General features: G+C 37.9%; 1 protein-coding gene across 1 annotated transcript in view; it reads right to left on the reverse strand.

Moving 5' to 3' along the window:
- Positions 1–14,725, reverse strand: part of LOC124721780 (potassium voltage-gated channel subfamily H member 2) — an 887,059-nt gene that overhangs the window by 131,473 nt on the left and 740,861 nt on the right. The window contains exon 12 of the mRNA XM_047246894.1: positions 10,813–11,030. Coding sequence (XP_047102850.1) covers positions 10,813–11,030 — 218 coding nt within the window. The remainder of the gene's footprint in view (positions 1–10,812; positions 11,031–14,725) is intronic.

Raw genomic sequence — 14,725 nt, forward strand, 5'->3', positions numbered from 1 at the left:
CAAAATCTTATGCTTTTAATAAAATGTCACACAAAAAGATAAATGAAAATGTTTTATATAAAAGTAAATATGCATTCTCACAAGGAGAAAATGGCAAGTGCTATCACCCCATTTCTGAGAACCTATGCTCAGTGGAAGAGGGGTTAAAATATGCCAATAAGTGTCTCTGCTTATTCATAGAAACTTAACTCTTTCTGGGAAAACAATGGTAAAAGTTTTCTAGGTAGTTTATATGCCTTACAGTATGTAATACGTTCACCGAAGTGGTGGTACACTGGTTAGCATTGTGGTTTAACAACCCAATTACTGTTTTTATTTTATCTTATTTGTCTTCTTTTCCCACTGATCTACCCATGTCCTTCTTATCAAATTAGGGCATATAAGGGCATTGTATTAATTACAAAATTACAACTCGGTTTCACAATAAGTGTAATATATTTATTACACAATATAGTGTGTAATAAGGGTGTATGGTATTTTTAAGGGAATCAATTCTTATATAAATTCTTACTTTTAATATTTACATCTATTCTTCAGGAATGTTTCATGCATTCCCTTAGATTACACCAATTGTAGAAACATTGGGAACACACAAATTCCACACCCCATGAGCACTACACAAAGTCAGATTTGCCACAGTGCCATTTCTTCACATGAGTCTCATCCAAGAGAAAGACACTGTTAATATTGCTGAAGATATTCACACATTGGCAATAATTTCATGGCAATCATGCATAATGGATCATTTTCCCAAAAACTGGCACTTGCTGTTGGTTATGCATTAAGATACACTACAGGAATTTCACTAAAAACAATTTTAAATAATTTTCTCATTTATTTATTTATTTATTTTTAAATTCATTCAGCAGACAGACACTTAGCACATGAAGATAGGTAACATTGCTTCAACATACATTGGAAAATGTTTGTGTAGTGCATTAATGCAATCTTAGTAAATGAGTGTTGTAAAATGATCCTTTAATATAGTGTTCATTAAAAGAATGATGATCATTCCACTTGGGACCTGTGGAAGATACATTAGCTTATTTGTTTTATTTGTAAATATTTGTCATGTATTATTGTTTCTCTGACATGTTCTACATCCTGGAGGACCTCCTCACTACGGATTAATTGGAATGAAAGTAAATCTAATCTAATCTTCTGTGGAATGGGTACACAAATGAAAAACAGAAACACATATAAAACCAATAATTGGGTTTCAAACATGTGGTACAAAATTATGAAGTCACAATGCTAAACATTGTGTCACTGCTTCAGTTAAACTTACTATGTGCTGTAAAGCATGTAAACTACCTCCAAAATTTTGATCATCATTTTCTCAGAAATGGGTAAGAATCTACAGATAAGTTGACGTGTTTATTCATTTATTTTGACCCATCATTCATGGAGCGAAGTTTCTGGGAAATCACGTAGTGGTACTTCCAATGTTCTCCTCATCAGTGCAGTTTAGTAGTGCATCTCCATTCATGAAGGGGACATATACACTGTTCAGTATGTCAACATGCCTCAAAGTGTCATTTCAAGCATAGAAAGTATAGACATTGTCACTTTATGACAAGGAAAGTTGTAAGCATGGGAAGTTGCCCATCAAACTGGCATACACCAAAAAAGTTATTCAAACATTCAGCTGCTATCATGCAACACAAAACACTGACAATCTGTTTTATATTGGTTGCCTGCAGTCAACAGTTCCAGATGATGACAAGCAAAAATGAATTATAGCTTCGAAGTATCCCAGGGAGAATGCAACAGAACTGGATGCTGCCTTACTGATGGCAACTGAGAGGGCTGCATTGACCCAGACAGTATCTAACTGTCTCCATATGGTTAGTTGGTCTTCTAGGCACCCATTACAAATAACCATACCCCCCGCCCCCCTCCTTTTGTGCAATGTGTGGTATGTGAAGAAGGAGGACAAGGGATAATGTGAAATGGATCCAGGCTCAATGGAATCAGGTTCTCTTCATCAACAAGTGTAGGATTATATCTAATCCCCATTGTAGATGAATGTGGAGGTGGTTACATACCTATGCAAGTCTCATGCAAGCAGTTCCACATGTTCAACATGATGTTTTAGGACTGGTTCCACATACTGATCCTGGATCCCTCTCATTACAATTGAGGGACATTTGAGGGCAGTGCAGCATCAGGGAAGGATCCTCCAAGCTGTTGTCCAGGCCTACAGTCAAAATTTTGGTGATAGCTTCATTTTTATGACTGATAAAGCACCTGTTATGGTTGATAATGCACCCACAGCATGAATACCTCCCTCCAGAAAGCAGGAATCAAATAAATGGAATGGAATGCAGTGTCTGCAGATATGACCAGACTGACTTTGCTTGGGACCAGTTGAAACTAGCAATGCTGCAGGAAGAACTGCCCTCAAACAGTGGATGACCTCATGAGAGCCATCTTCAGAGAGTAGTGCTGTATCCTGCTAATAGTGTGTGAGTGTGAGTGCTGTGAGTGTGGTGTCATTGCACATGCATGTTTGAATTGGCTGCCAACTGTATCAGTGTGGGCTGGCCACTGGAGGCTGCCTGTAGGAGGCAGGTACATGGCGCAGTTCCCGCCATGTTGTCTGCCAGCGGCTGGCACATATATTTGCGCGGAGCAGCACTGACTACTTCTGTGTGATCTTAGTTTGTATCATGCACACCAGTGTTCTGTGAATTGTGAGATCCCAACAGGAGGTTATTATTAAAGATGTATTTGTGTGACGTGGATTGATTTCAAATGTGTATTAACCAATTATTACATAAAATTAATCCAAATCACACAAATATGACTTGAATCACCTCTGAACAATAAGCTTCTCAGGACTTCACAAGGCAAAGAACACTGATGTGCACAATACAAACTAGGATCACATAAAGGGAGTCAGTCAGCATTGCTCCACGCATATGTATGTGCGAGTAGCCAGCAGATGGCATCATGTGGACAGCACCGCACATGTGCCTCCCACAGGTGGCCTCCAGCAGCTGACCCATGCTGATACAGATAGCAGCTGATTCGAGCATGCATGCATGGTGACATCGTACTCAGCACACTCACACTTACATGCACTAGTAGCGGGATACAGCAAGTAGAACAAGCTTGAACTACAACAAGCTTGTGTGCAGCATGATAAGTAGGATCCAAGCATGTTGCAATACTCATTGTAGTGGAGAAACATGATACTGGATGTAGATTGCTGTAGACTTTGATTTCAAAAATGTGGAAAGATGTCTACTTATGTCAAGATTACCACTATTTTTTGTTATTTTTTGTTCCTACTTCATAGTAAAGTCTGTTTTTAGTTCCAGGATGATTATTCTTTCATTGCGGCTTCCCTTGAATCTAAGCCCACACACATTCATAGGTATGATGGTGGTACAAAACTAGTTTTGAGTAGTTTATTTGTGACCTGCTGCATGGAAAATTGTCCATCTACCTAAGCATCCAATAGCCATTGGTATCTAGCTTGCATTTTTTGTACATCCTAGTGTAATCTCTCACTTTGACACTGACTTACAATATCAATCTTCTGTGGAAAGCTCAGAAAGAATTTCAAGATAATGGAATTTTGTACTCATGTCACAGCCAGACCTATACAAATACACTAATTGTGTTCATCTACAGCTTACTTTTAGCAAAGAAAGATTTTTACTGCAATAACTATTGAGGAGTAGGTACACTATTTGACTTTGTTCATTTGTTATCTGATTACGCCAAAGGCAAGTCCATTATTTTTTTGCCCTTATCTATGGGTCAGTAAAAATTCCATCTTAGATTTTCAGTAGTCTGTTCAGATTAATAAATCCCAAGTACCTAACATGAGAAATAATTATAAAAGGTTTATAACATTTCATAAGTTGTGGTGGTCTGACAGATGTAAATGAATTAATTTTCTCAGAAAACAAGAAAGTAACAACAATCTGAAAATATCACTCCTTTTCATTCAGTATGAAAATCATTATCTAAGGTTTATAACATTCTGTAAGTCATGGTAGTCTGACAGATGCAAATGTATTAATTTTCTCACAAAATTAGACAGCAATAGGAGTCTTACAACATTGCTCCTGTCTATCTCCCTGTGTCAGCGATCACATTTCTCAAAATTTTCATTATTGTCAATGGAGCATTATTACAGATATGACAGAAAAATTACATCCATGACTCTGACAAGCTGCACAAGTTTTATTATTGCAGAGCAAATATAAATTTTCTTCTACCTACCCATTAGAATTTCATTTGATAGATATTCAGTTTATAACACTACAGTATTTAAAGAGAAATCAATTCTCATCAAACCCCTCCATGTATCTAAGAGACTTGTGACTATTTGTTACATATTTGTAGATCTCCAAATATAATTATTTTCATATGCTTACAACACATATTCATTCAGAAGGTGAATTTAAAGCTAACTGTTAGATTTTGACAAAATATGTACAAATTTGTTTGTTTATAAATGATGGCATTCAGAAAGATGTATAACATGGTTGTGGAAGAGGATGGTCAGGAAATTTAGAAACACTTTTTGGATGTTTCAGTCACAGATGAGAGCCTGATAGTAAAGTTGGTGATAAAGCTGCTTTTTCTGTAATTAAGGAAAGTGAGGAGAATTCAGATACAGAACAAAGTAATGTGGAATACAGTTCATGTCCTCAAGATTGTGATGAGAAGGAAGAATTTTGTACATCTTTGAGGAGGAAGACTAACAAAACCATTAACTCTTTATTTAAGGAAATCATTCTATTCTTCACAAAAAAACAACCAAACAAAATTTACTTATGTCATTTCTGTTTAGGAAGGGTCTAGCAAAAAATATGGACAATATTTCTTATGTCTGGGGCTGCCTCACACAAAACTGTTAGAAATAATAGTGTCTTGCACAAGTCAATATATTGACAACATAAAGGCAAACTTCAGTCTCACAAGAGATGCATAATAAACATTTAACTGAGATAAAGGCTGTAGTCAGACTTATTTTATCTGACTGAACTGCATACAGAAGAGAAAATGAATCTTGATGAAATATGGCAATCAAAAGTCTATGGAAGTGAAATATCCTGGATGACTGTGGGATTCAGAAGATTTAGATTTCTTCTGTAATGTTTAAGATTTTATGAAAGAGAAACAACATCTATGAAAAAGGAAAATGATCATATTGCAGCAATAAGAGATTTCACTGATTATTTTGTAGCCATCTGTAACATGCTCCTCACCTGGTAAAATTGTTACAGATTATGAGAAACTGGAAGTGTTCTGTAGCTGGTGCAACTTTATACAATATTTTCCGTCAAAACTTGCAAAGTAGAGTTCAAAAATATTTTCTTTAGTTGACTGCAAAATGTTTTACATCAGTAATATAGAAATTTATGCCGGTAAACAGTTCAAAGGACTTCATGAAGTAAACAATAAAGGAACTCATGTTGTTGAATAAATGATTTTCCCTTTTTAAAGAAACAGGGTTTAAGGTTACGACCAATAGCTTGTACAGTGATATTTCTCTTCCTGAAATCTGACTAAAAGATTCTGGGTTGTCAGTCAATGAGACACTTGAGAAAAAGAAGGAACAAATTCCAAATGTACCAAAGAGTATAAAAAACCGTGCTTTACAATATAAAAGATGTTTTCATGCATGTAGAAAGTGAAGAAGAATGTCAGCTTGATCTCCAGCTTTCATTTTGATAGGGCTTTCGATGAAGGAACATGAAGTAAAATGAAACTTGGAATGATTGTACAATAAAAAAAAATCTGGGTTGGATATTGTAGTCAAGATGTGTTCAGGTTATCGTGTCTCCCAAAATGGAATAAATAGCCAATAATTACTGAAAACCACATTAGTGAACAACCAAGTTATGTATTTCAGAAATGAAAATGATATGATGAGATTTCAAGATTTTCTTGGAGGTTTAGGATAACAGTTGTTTAAGACCACTGACAGAGGATGAATATTTCAAATCCAGGTATGCCTTTATCTATGTTGTTTAGATTTGTTGAAATTTTAGGAACTGATAAAAAAAAGAAGGGAGCTGGACACATCTGACACCAAACAAAGTGCTATAAATATGCAGAAGAAATGTATATAGTGTCAAAATAAAGAAATCTCAAATGACAAGATACATGTGTTATTTATGTTGCGATTGTCTACGTCTCCAGTTGGGTACATCACAATGCAAAATGGACTATGAGGACAAAACAACTGATTCAAAAAAGATGTATGATAGTTAAGAAAGAAAAATCACATGTGTTTATGTTGGTGAGTAAACAAAGCCTCATTTGAACAAAAAAAGACACTATAGAATCATTACAAAAGTAAAAAGACAACGACTTGGATAAAATAGATTTTATTTCAATTGTTATCAGTTGCTGATATCTATCTCAAAACCTTTAAATTAGTAATCAAAGGCAGTAACCACAAGGCCACAAATTTGATAATATGAAAGTCACTGAGATGTGTAAGAAATGTGGTGCTGAATTTCACATTTCAACTAGATAATCTTCTGGGTCTTGCTCAGTTCTGGATGCCCAACCAATTATTATAGCTGTGCGGAATTAGCAGAGCGGTCTAAGGCGCTGCAGTCATGGACTGTGCGGCTGGTCCCGCTGGAGGTTCGAGTCCTCCCTCGGGCATCGGTGTGTGTGTTTGTCCTTAGGATAATTTAGGTTAAGTAGTCTGTAAGCTTAGGGACTGATGACCTTAGCAGTTAAGTGCCATAAGATTTCACACACATTCGAACATTTGAACAATTATTATACTATCATTAGCACAAATAAAGGAACAAATCAACTGTATCTGTGGAAGATTTATTTTAAAAAAATATTATCAGAAACAGACAACTAATAATTTTCTCCACAAACATAGAGAAGATCACAAAATATGATTTTGATAACTGTCACATCAATGTTAAATCACGAGGCTCTCTGCCTGTTTAGACAGTAACATATTAAGTATGTGTACCCTGAATTCTGATGTCCACCTATGTCAAACATTTGTCCCAATGAAGTCAAAGTTGAGTAGGTCCAGAACTCATTTGCAAACTAAAAGGAAATATATAGCTCTGTATTGGAAATTGTAGAAATTCTTATAGCAAATATAACAGAAAAGTAGTTTACATAATTTAATGAGTGAAGGTAACAACTCACTGAAAAGTTAAGGTGCCGAGTTACTGAGAGAAACATAAACCAGATTGAGAATATTAATAGCTTTTGAACAAATCCTCCTTCAGAGTGATAGAATACACATACTCGCACACATAAACATCTAATGTTTGCACTGCTCTGGATTTGTGGATTATGCTCGCACTGCAGCTCAACTGGTGTATGGAGTTGTGTTGAGTGGAGTTGGTGAAATGAGGGAAGTGAGCACTGGAGAAGGGTGGGTGAACACTGGGAGGGAGAGGCAGTGTGTGCACAGGGCAGGAATGTAACACTGGTGAGCTCATTCTGGTTACAGGCAGGCAGAGTTCTGCACAGTCTTCCCCATGTACTCTGGTCACCACTGGAGAGCATATCTGGGGTGATTATCAGTTCCTTGCCAAGTGTGCTTAAAGCTTTGCTGAGACTTTCACAGTGGGAATTACCCCCACACCTAGTCCAAAAAAATAATGCCCTTGCAGTATGCACAAACATCTCTAATCCTCCAACCATCCCCAGGAATCAGCTGCTAAAGATCACCCTTCTCATAGCCCAATATCAATCATGAATGGGGCAAATTAACCACATCCTTCACCAGTACTTCACATATCATAGTGCCTGGAAATAAGGAACACCCTCCCAAGTTATGTTCTGTCACCCACTCAATAAACACAATGTTCTGGTCCATCCTTACACAGTGCAAACTCCTAACCCCTACTGCATGTGTCATACCCCTGTGGAAGACCCAGGTGCACGTCATATGCTTACCTCATCATATCAGAGACAGGGGACCTATGTAAACAGTCATAACATATCATATATCACACTGGTGTAGTTTCTACAAAATATTTTACATGCTTATGAGCGCCAACCACCTGTCAATCCAAATGAATGGCATCTGTCAAACTGTGACTGAGGGCAGAGTTGACTTCCCAGTGGCAAATCACATTGTTAAGTACAACACACCAATGGCTGCTTCACATCCTGTATCATCTGGATCCTCCCTTCCCTTCCCCTCCCCTCCACAACTTCAGCTTCTCTGAATTACATAGATGGGAACTGTCCTCATATTGCATCATACAATCCTGTAATTTTCCTGAGTTCAGTCGCTGCTAGTCCCCACTCCACAACCACTTCCACCCCTGCCCTATGCCCCTAACTTCACTCATCCTGCACTCATGGCCTCTTTTCCACTGTACCTGTATTTCTCTTTCTCTGTTCTATCTACCAGTTCCAACCTATTCCTACATGTCACTATGTGCTGCACACAACTCTGCCAAATTGCAGACAGAAAGAGATCGTAGGTAACACATTCCTGCCCCAAGCATCAACTGCCTAGCCACACAGCCATCAGCCATCCCACCCAAGCCTGCATCCCCCCCACCCCCTACATCCTTCTCTCCTTGTCCGTTCTACAGAACGCAATCCCTCTCCCCAGTCAAGTTGCAGTGCAGGAACTATGCAGTCTCCCAGTGAGAATGTAGCCATACAGCTGTACAAACATACCATCATTAAACCACAAAACAGACTCCTGTATAGATTATGCTGACCTACATAGGGAGAAATGCTCATCATAATAAAATAAGGCAAATCAGAGCTCAAACGGAAAACGGAAATATGTAGGTGTTCATTTTTTCCACGTGCTGTTTGAGAATGTGATAATAGAGAATTATTGTGAAGGTAGTTGGAAGAACCCTGTGTCAGGCACTTAAGTGTAATTTGCAGAGTATCTGCATAGATGTAGATGTAGATGTAGACATAGTAATAAGCATCCCTGGCATAGAGAAACAACTGAATGAGTTGAAAACAAATAAGTCACCAGGTCTGGGTGGTATCCCAATTCAGTTTTACAAAGAGTTCTCTATGGCACTTGCCCATTACTTTGAATGTATTTATCATTAATTTCTCACTCAGTGAAAATTCCCAAGCACATTAAAAAGAAGTGCATATGACTCTTGTTTATAAGAAGGGTAAAAGAAGAGACCTGCAGAATTACAGTCCAATATCCTTAACATTAGTTTGCTACAGAATTCTTCAACATATTCTCAGTCTGAATATAACAAAGTTCCTTGAGACTGAGAAGCTTATGTGCATGAATCAACACAGTTTTAGAAAGCATTTCTTGTGCAAAACTCATATTGCCCTTTTCTCACTTGATATACTGTGAACTATGGATGAAGGGCAATAGGCAGATTTCATATTTCTAGATTTCCGAAAAGAGTTTGACATAGTGCCCCACTGCAGACTGTTAACAAGGTATGAGTATATCTAATAGGTTCCCAGATAAGAGAGTGGCTTGAAGACAACCTAAGCAACAGAACCCAGTATGCTGTCCTTGATGATGAGTATTCATCAGACTCAAGGGTATCATCAGGAGTACCCTGGGTAAGTGTGATAGGAATGCTATTATTCTCTATATATGTAAATCATCTGGCAGACGGGGTGGGTGGCAATTTGCAGTTGTTTGTTGATGATGCTGTGGTGTGTGGGAAGGTATGAAAGTTGAGTGACTGTAGGAACTTACAAGATGACAGACAAAATTTCTGGTTGGTGTGATAAATGGCAGGTAGCTCTAAATGTAGAAAAAATTTAGTTAATGCAGATGAGTAGGAAAAACAAATCTACATTATTCAGATACAGCATTAGTAGTGTCCTGCTTGACACAGTCATATCATTTAAATATCTGGGCATAATACTGCAAAGTGATATGAACTGTAACAATCATGTGAGGACTGTGGTAAGGAGAGTGAATGGTTGGCTTCAGTTTATTGGGAGAATTTGGGAAAAGTGTCATTCATCTGTAAAGGAGACCACCGATAGGATGCTAGTGTAACCTATTCTTGATTAATTCAGAGGCTGGCTGCTAGTATTATGGAGATGCTTTGGGAACTCAAATGGGATTCCCTGGAGGGAAGGCAACATTCTTTCCAGAGAACACTAATGAGAAAATTTAGAGAACCAGCAACTGAAGCTGACAGCAGAATGATTCTGCTGCCACCAACACAAATTTTGCATAGAGACTATGAAGATAAGATACTAGAAATTATGGCTCCTACTGTGATATATAGACAGTCATTTTTCCCTCGCTATGTTTGTGAGTGGAGCAGGAAAGGAAATGACTGGTAGTGGTACAAGGTACCCTCCACCATGCACCATATGGTGGCTTGCGGAGCATGTATGTAGATGTAGATGTAAGTGTAGGTAAATGTCTCTGTATGTGTACTCTATAACTTGGAGACAGGATTCAACCAAACATTTTTGTACTTATATACTTATCAATGACTGACTGCCTCCACTATTCAGCAAGTTCTTACCTTTACTGCTTAAATGATTTTTTTTTCCACCAAGGACATTGCAGAGACAATGAAAAACAAAAATTTTTGGAAGTGTTTCACAAAATGACTTAAACATGTTTTTAGGGTTTGGAAGAGGACACACAGTATTTAAATGAAATCTGTTCATGTATTTTGCAAACATAAGTCAGTAAGAGTATTAATAATGAAAATAATCATCATCTAGAGATAGTAAAAAAACTTCCACTTTAATTTAATTGATGTTAATTATCAGTGGGCAAACAAATTTCTTTTAAATTCTATTACTTCTTCTAGTAGCTTTGACTAACAATATAATGAGATTTAAGGCATGGTATACATAGATACAACTTACAACTCAGACCCATCTTCACTGGAATCTTGACTGTTGCCTCCTAGAGTGCCGTCGCCACATGGCCCACCACCTGATCCTCTGTGATGAAATGTTCGACGACGAGGTGGTCTGTAAGCATATCTTCTTACATCTGAATCTCTGTCTTGTGAGCTTGAACGAGAAGCTAAACCTGTTCTATGCCTCCTAGCTGCTCTGGGATCTACGCCTGCAAGCTCCTCCTGTGATAGTGATCGTAAGGTAATCTCAAATATTGAATACCCAACAAAAATGAAGTTGTTGAATAAATACTCCCTTTTGTCACATTGCTTGAAGACATTTTACTTAATAATGCACAGACTACATTTTAACACTTAGGCATCATATTTATCAAATAACAGGATGAGTACAATGATTTAAATGATAGTTTTATATTGATTGTACAATGTAACTGTCAAGGAAACCCTTGAGTGCAAGGTTGCAAAATGCCAATTATGTTTATGGCATTCAACACCCCACATGTTGCTTACCATGCAGCCACGTTATTGACTGCTAATAACAACAGGGGGCAGGACTGAAGGTATCCAATGGTGGGCACAATATGACACTACAGAGCATAGTTAGTCAATAAGTAACTCACAACAAGGCTACAGGGCTGGTGGTATCGAGACAAAGCAGAGCAATGGCAACAATAAACAAAGTGAACTCTTCATTATATCTACAACAATAGTTGCTGAATTTGACATTTCATCAGAAAGGAACCCAAGAAATTTTGCAGAGTGAGAAAGAAGTGGCACATGAAATACTAGCATTTCTGCAATACGAATGTGTGGTGTCCTATACACTCGACTGTGTGGACAATGTACATGAGGAGCACAATGATGACTATACATATACATACTTAACAAGAGAAAGTGATGCTGAAACAGTTGTTGAGCCATGTAGTTCATCATCTTTGTCAGACAGGGAGTCATGAATCCTATCTCCTGCAAAATGTAGTAAAAGACTATCATTGTCCAAGGAGCAAGTACTAAATGTAACTAAGGACATGAAAGATCATCCAAGCATAGTAAAAAAACAAATATGAACAGATTTCAAACAACTCCATAGCAAGATGACCATGTGGTGCATAAGAAAAACTATGGATATTCAAGGGAGGACAAGACACACTTGTTAGAAAAACTGGTGTTTGCACGTTTCAAGGACACTCAATACAATTTACAAGATTTTCATGATAGTGACCTACTACATTACACACATCAAATTACATGTGACATAGATTACAGTGATTTCAAGGGCAACAGTGGATGGTTGCATAACTTCAGACAATGCTACAGAACTGGAAGACGTAAGATAATGAAATTTCAAATAAACTGTAAAATTGACAATGCACAGCAAACTGCAGTATCAGCCTGAAAATTTGTAGATGAGATAAACAAACTTATCCCAACATTCACTAAGGAATTTGTTTTCAACTCTGACCAATAACTATTTGAATAGGAAATGCATGTGAAAGGAATGCTGGAAATTAGGGGTACCAAGAGGGTTGTATCGAGATCAGCTAGCATCAATGCCTTAATGCATTCATATACAATTATGCTGACTGTTAATCTGAACGGTAAATTGGTGAAAAGTTATTTATTGTGCTGTGAGAAACTGGAGGTGCTCTGAGCATTATGATTTTTTCTCATTTGCATGTTGTTGCCAGGATAGTAGGGAATATTTACATTACAGCAAGAAAGAGGGGTAAAATTGGTGTAAGATAGTTACAAATATGGTATGCACAAACTATCCCTTCTGAAAAGTGCAAGACACAATGCATACCACCCAGAACCATGGTGCAAATTCAGCCTCTGGATGTTTGGTTTCTCTATGCCTATAAAACATATTACTGCACTTCTGTAGTGTACCATTTGTCATTAGATGTTCATGGTGCAAGTTAAGTGTTTTTTTCATACATTTCTTGAATGTTGACGATGTTCATTTTGTGAAGTGTAATACATACTTCCCATTGAAGGCTAATCTCTGCACCTCCCAGACACTCATCATCTGTTGCCTTACTGATGTATGTGGTGAGTCATTAGCAGCTAATATTGTGTCTGTCATAAAGTTAACACAACAATTTCAAATGAGCCTTACTAATGGCTGAACTTGTGACCTCGCACTCAAGGGGTTCCTCATTTGATTAAGAAATTCTATTGATTTTCAAATCAAGACAGAATCTGGTTACACATTAGACACATTTACTACAAAACACAATACCAACAAATTCATATTAAAAATAATGAAAAATGTGGACAAACCCCAAAATATACCTAAAAGTTCTATTTAGTTTGAACTTGACAATAATAGTTTAAAACTCTGAAAGAAGATATCTATTATTTCAGAACTACTACTGTTTCCCGTGACACCTAAAATTATACCAGTTAATATACTCTTCAAATTAGATGCTTTCCTTATACCGTATGTAGACAGAATGGTGAAATTCACGCAGTATTCAATTTACAAAAATGTCCTTATTATCATTTACGAATTAGGCAGTGACAGACTTACAACTGTGAAACTGACAGATAATGCTACACATTAAGGTACTTAGGGAATGTATCTCCATAAGAGTCTTTACTCTTTTGATCCTTTCAAGATGTGTAGAAGAGTGTACATTTTACCGTCACATATTTTTTTCCATCTGTGGAAATGGAATGATGATGACAATGGCAAGATGGGTGAGCAGTATTAAAATGTTTAACCTTCACCACTGAAATCATTTATTTCTCATACTACACATTCCAGAAGGTTCAAAATATCTTCTAAAACATGTCGCCTGAGGAATAAATCAAACCAGTGTAATAGTCAAACATATTATGATAGATTGCTTCCTACTCTCTCACATACTGAGAGACGTTCCCATTTTCTTCACTGATGGAGTAAATTTAGAAAGACTGGCTATATGCCTGTGCATTGATTGCTATTAATCTAAAACTTTCTTGTTGATTTCTGCAAGATAATTATGCAGAGAACGGGAAGATAATTCCTGAAATAGGGACGATGTGATAGATGAACATTCCAAACAGCATCTTCACAAGTTATCCAGCTTGCTGACATCCTATTCTCACCTTGGGGCACCACTAACTAACCCCCATAATGCCCACAGTGCTCCTCCTTGTCAGTCCCTCATAGCACCTAAACTCTGCTTAGCTGACGTTTTCAACCTACCGCATCCTCAGAAACCCCCTACCAACAATCCATGAAATCCATTGCCAAAACACTCCCAGAACACTGTTGTTAACCTCTCCACCAAAATTCTCAGTGCCACACAGGTTTCAGTCCTGTCCAGAGCCTCAAATTCAGGTCTACTCCATGGCTTAACCATGTTGGGCTCATGAAAGACCTACTCTCCTTCTCCTGCTCCCTACATTGGAACCACTTCTTCACCATCAACCCCTCCAACCAAAGCCAATCCAGTCTTAACATTAAACACTGCTTGTCCCAATTTGCACCACCATCCAACCATGACCCTGCCATACTCCTATCTAACCACCCCTTGGTGACCTTCCAGGAATTCCTAACTTCCAACTTGGCCACACTATCCTTCCCGAGATCCTTCCCAAAGAACAAACTTCCAGCAGAAGAAAGGACTGCCCTACACAACCTAAAAATGGATCATGACCTAATCATCCTCCCAGCAGACAATGGGCCTCCACCAGTTGTCTGACACCTCCACCTACCAGCTGTGCCAAAACGATCCCATCCCAGAGGTCCACCAGAGCCTTCAATCCCTGCCAAAATCCATAAGCCCTTTCCAGAACCTATTCCCTGAATCCATCTCCCTACTCACCCTAACAACAGACCTCACACCCACCTTCTACATGCTTCCCAAAATCCCCAAACCTAAAAATCCTGGGCACCCCACTGTTGCTGGTTATAGTGCCACCACTGG

Source organism: Schistocerca piceifrons, chromosome X (assembly GCF_021461385.2).
Source record: "Schistocerca piceifrons isolate TAMUIC-IGC-003096 chromosome X, iqSchPice1.1, whole genome shotgun sequence".
NCBI lineage: Eukaryota > Metazoa > Arthropoda > Insecta > Orthoptera > Acrididae > Schistocerca > Schistocerca piceifrons.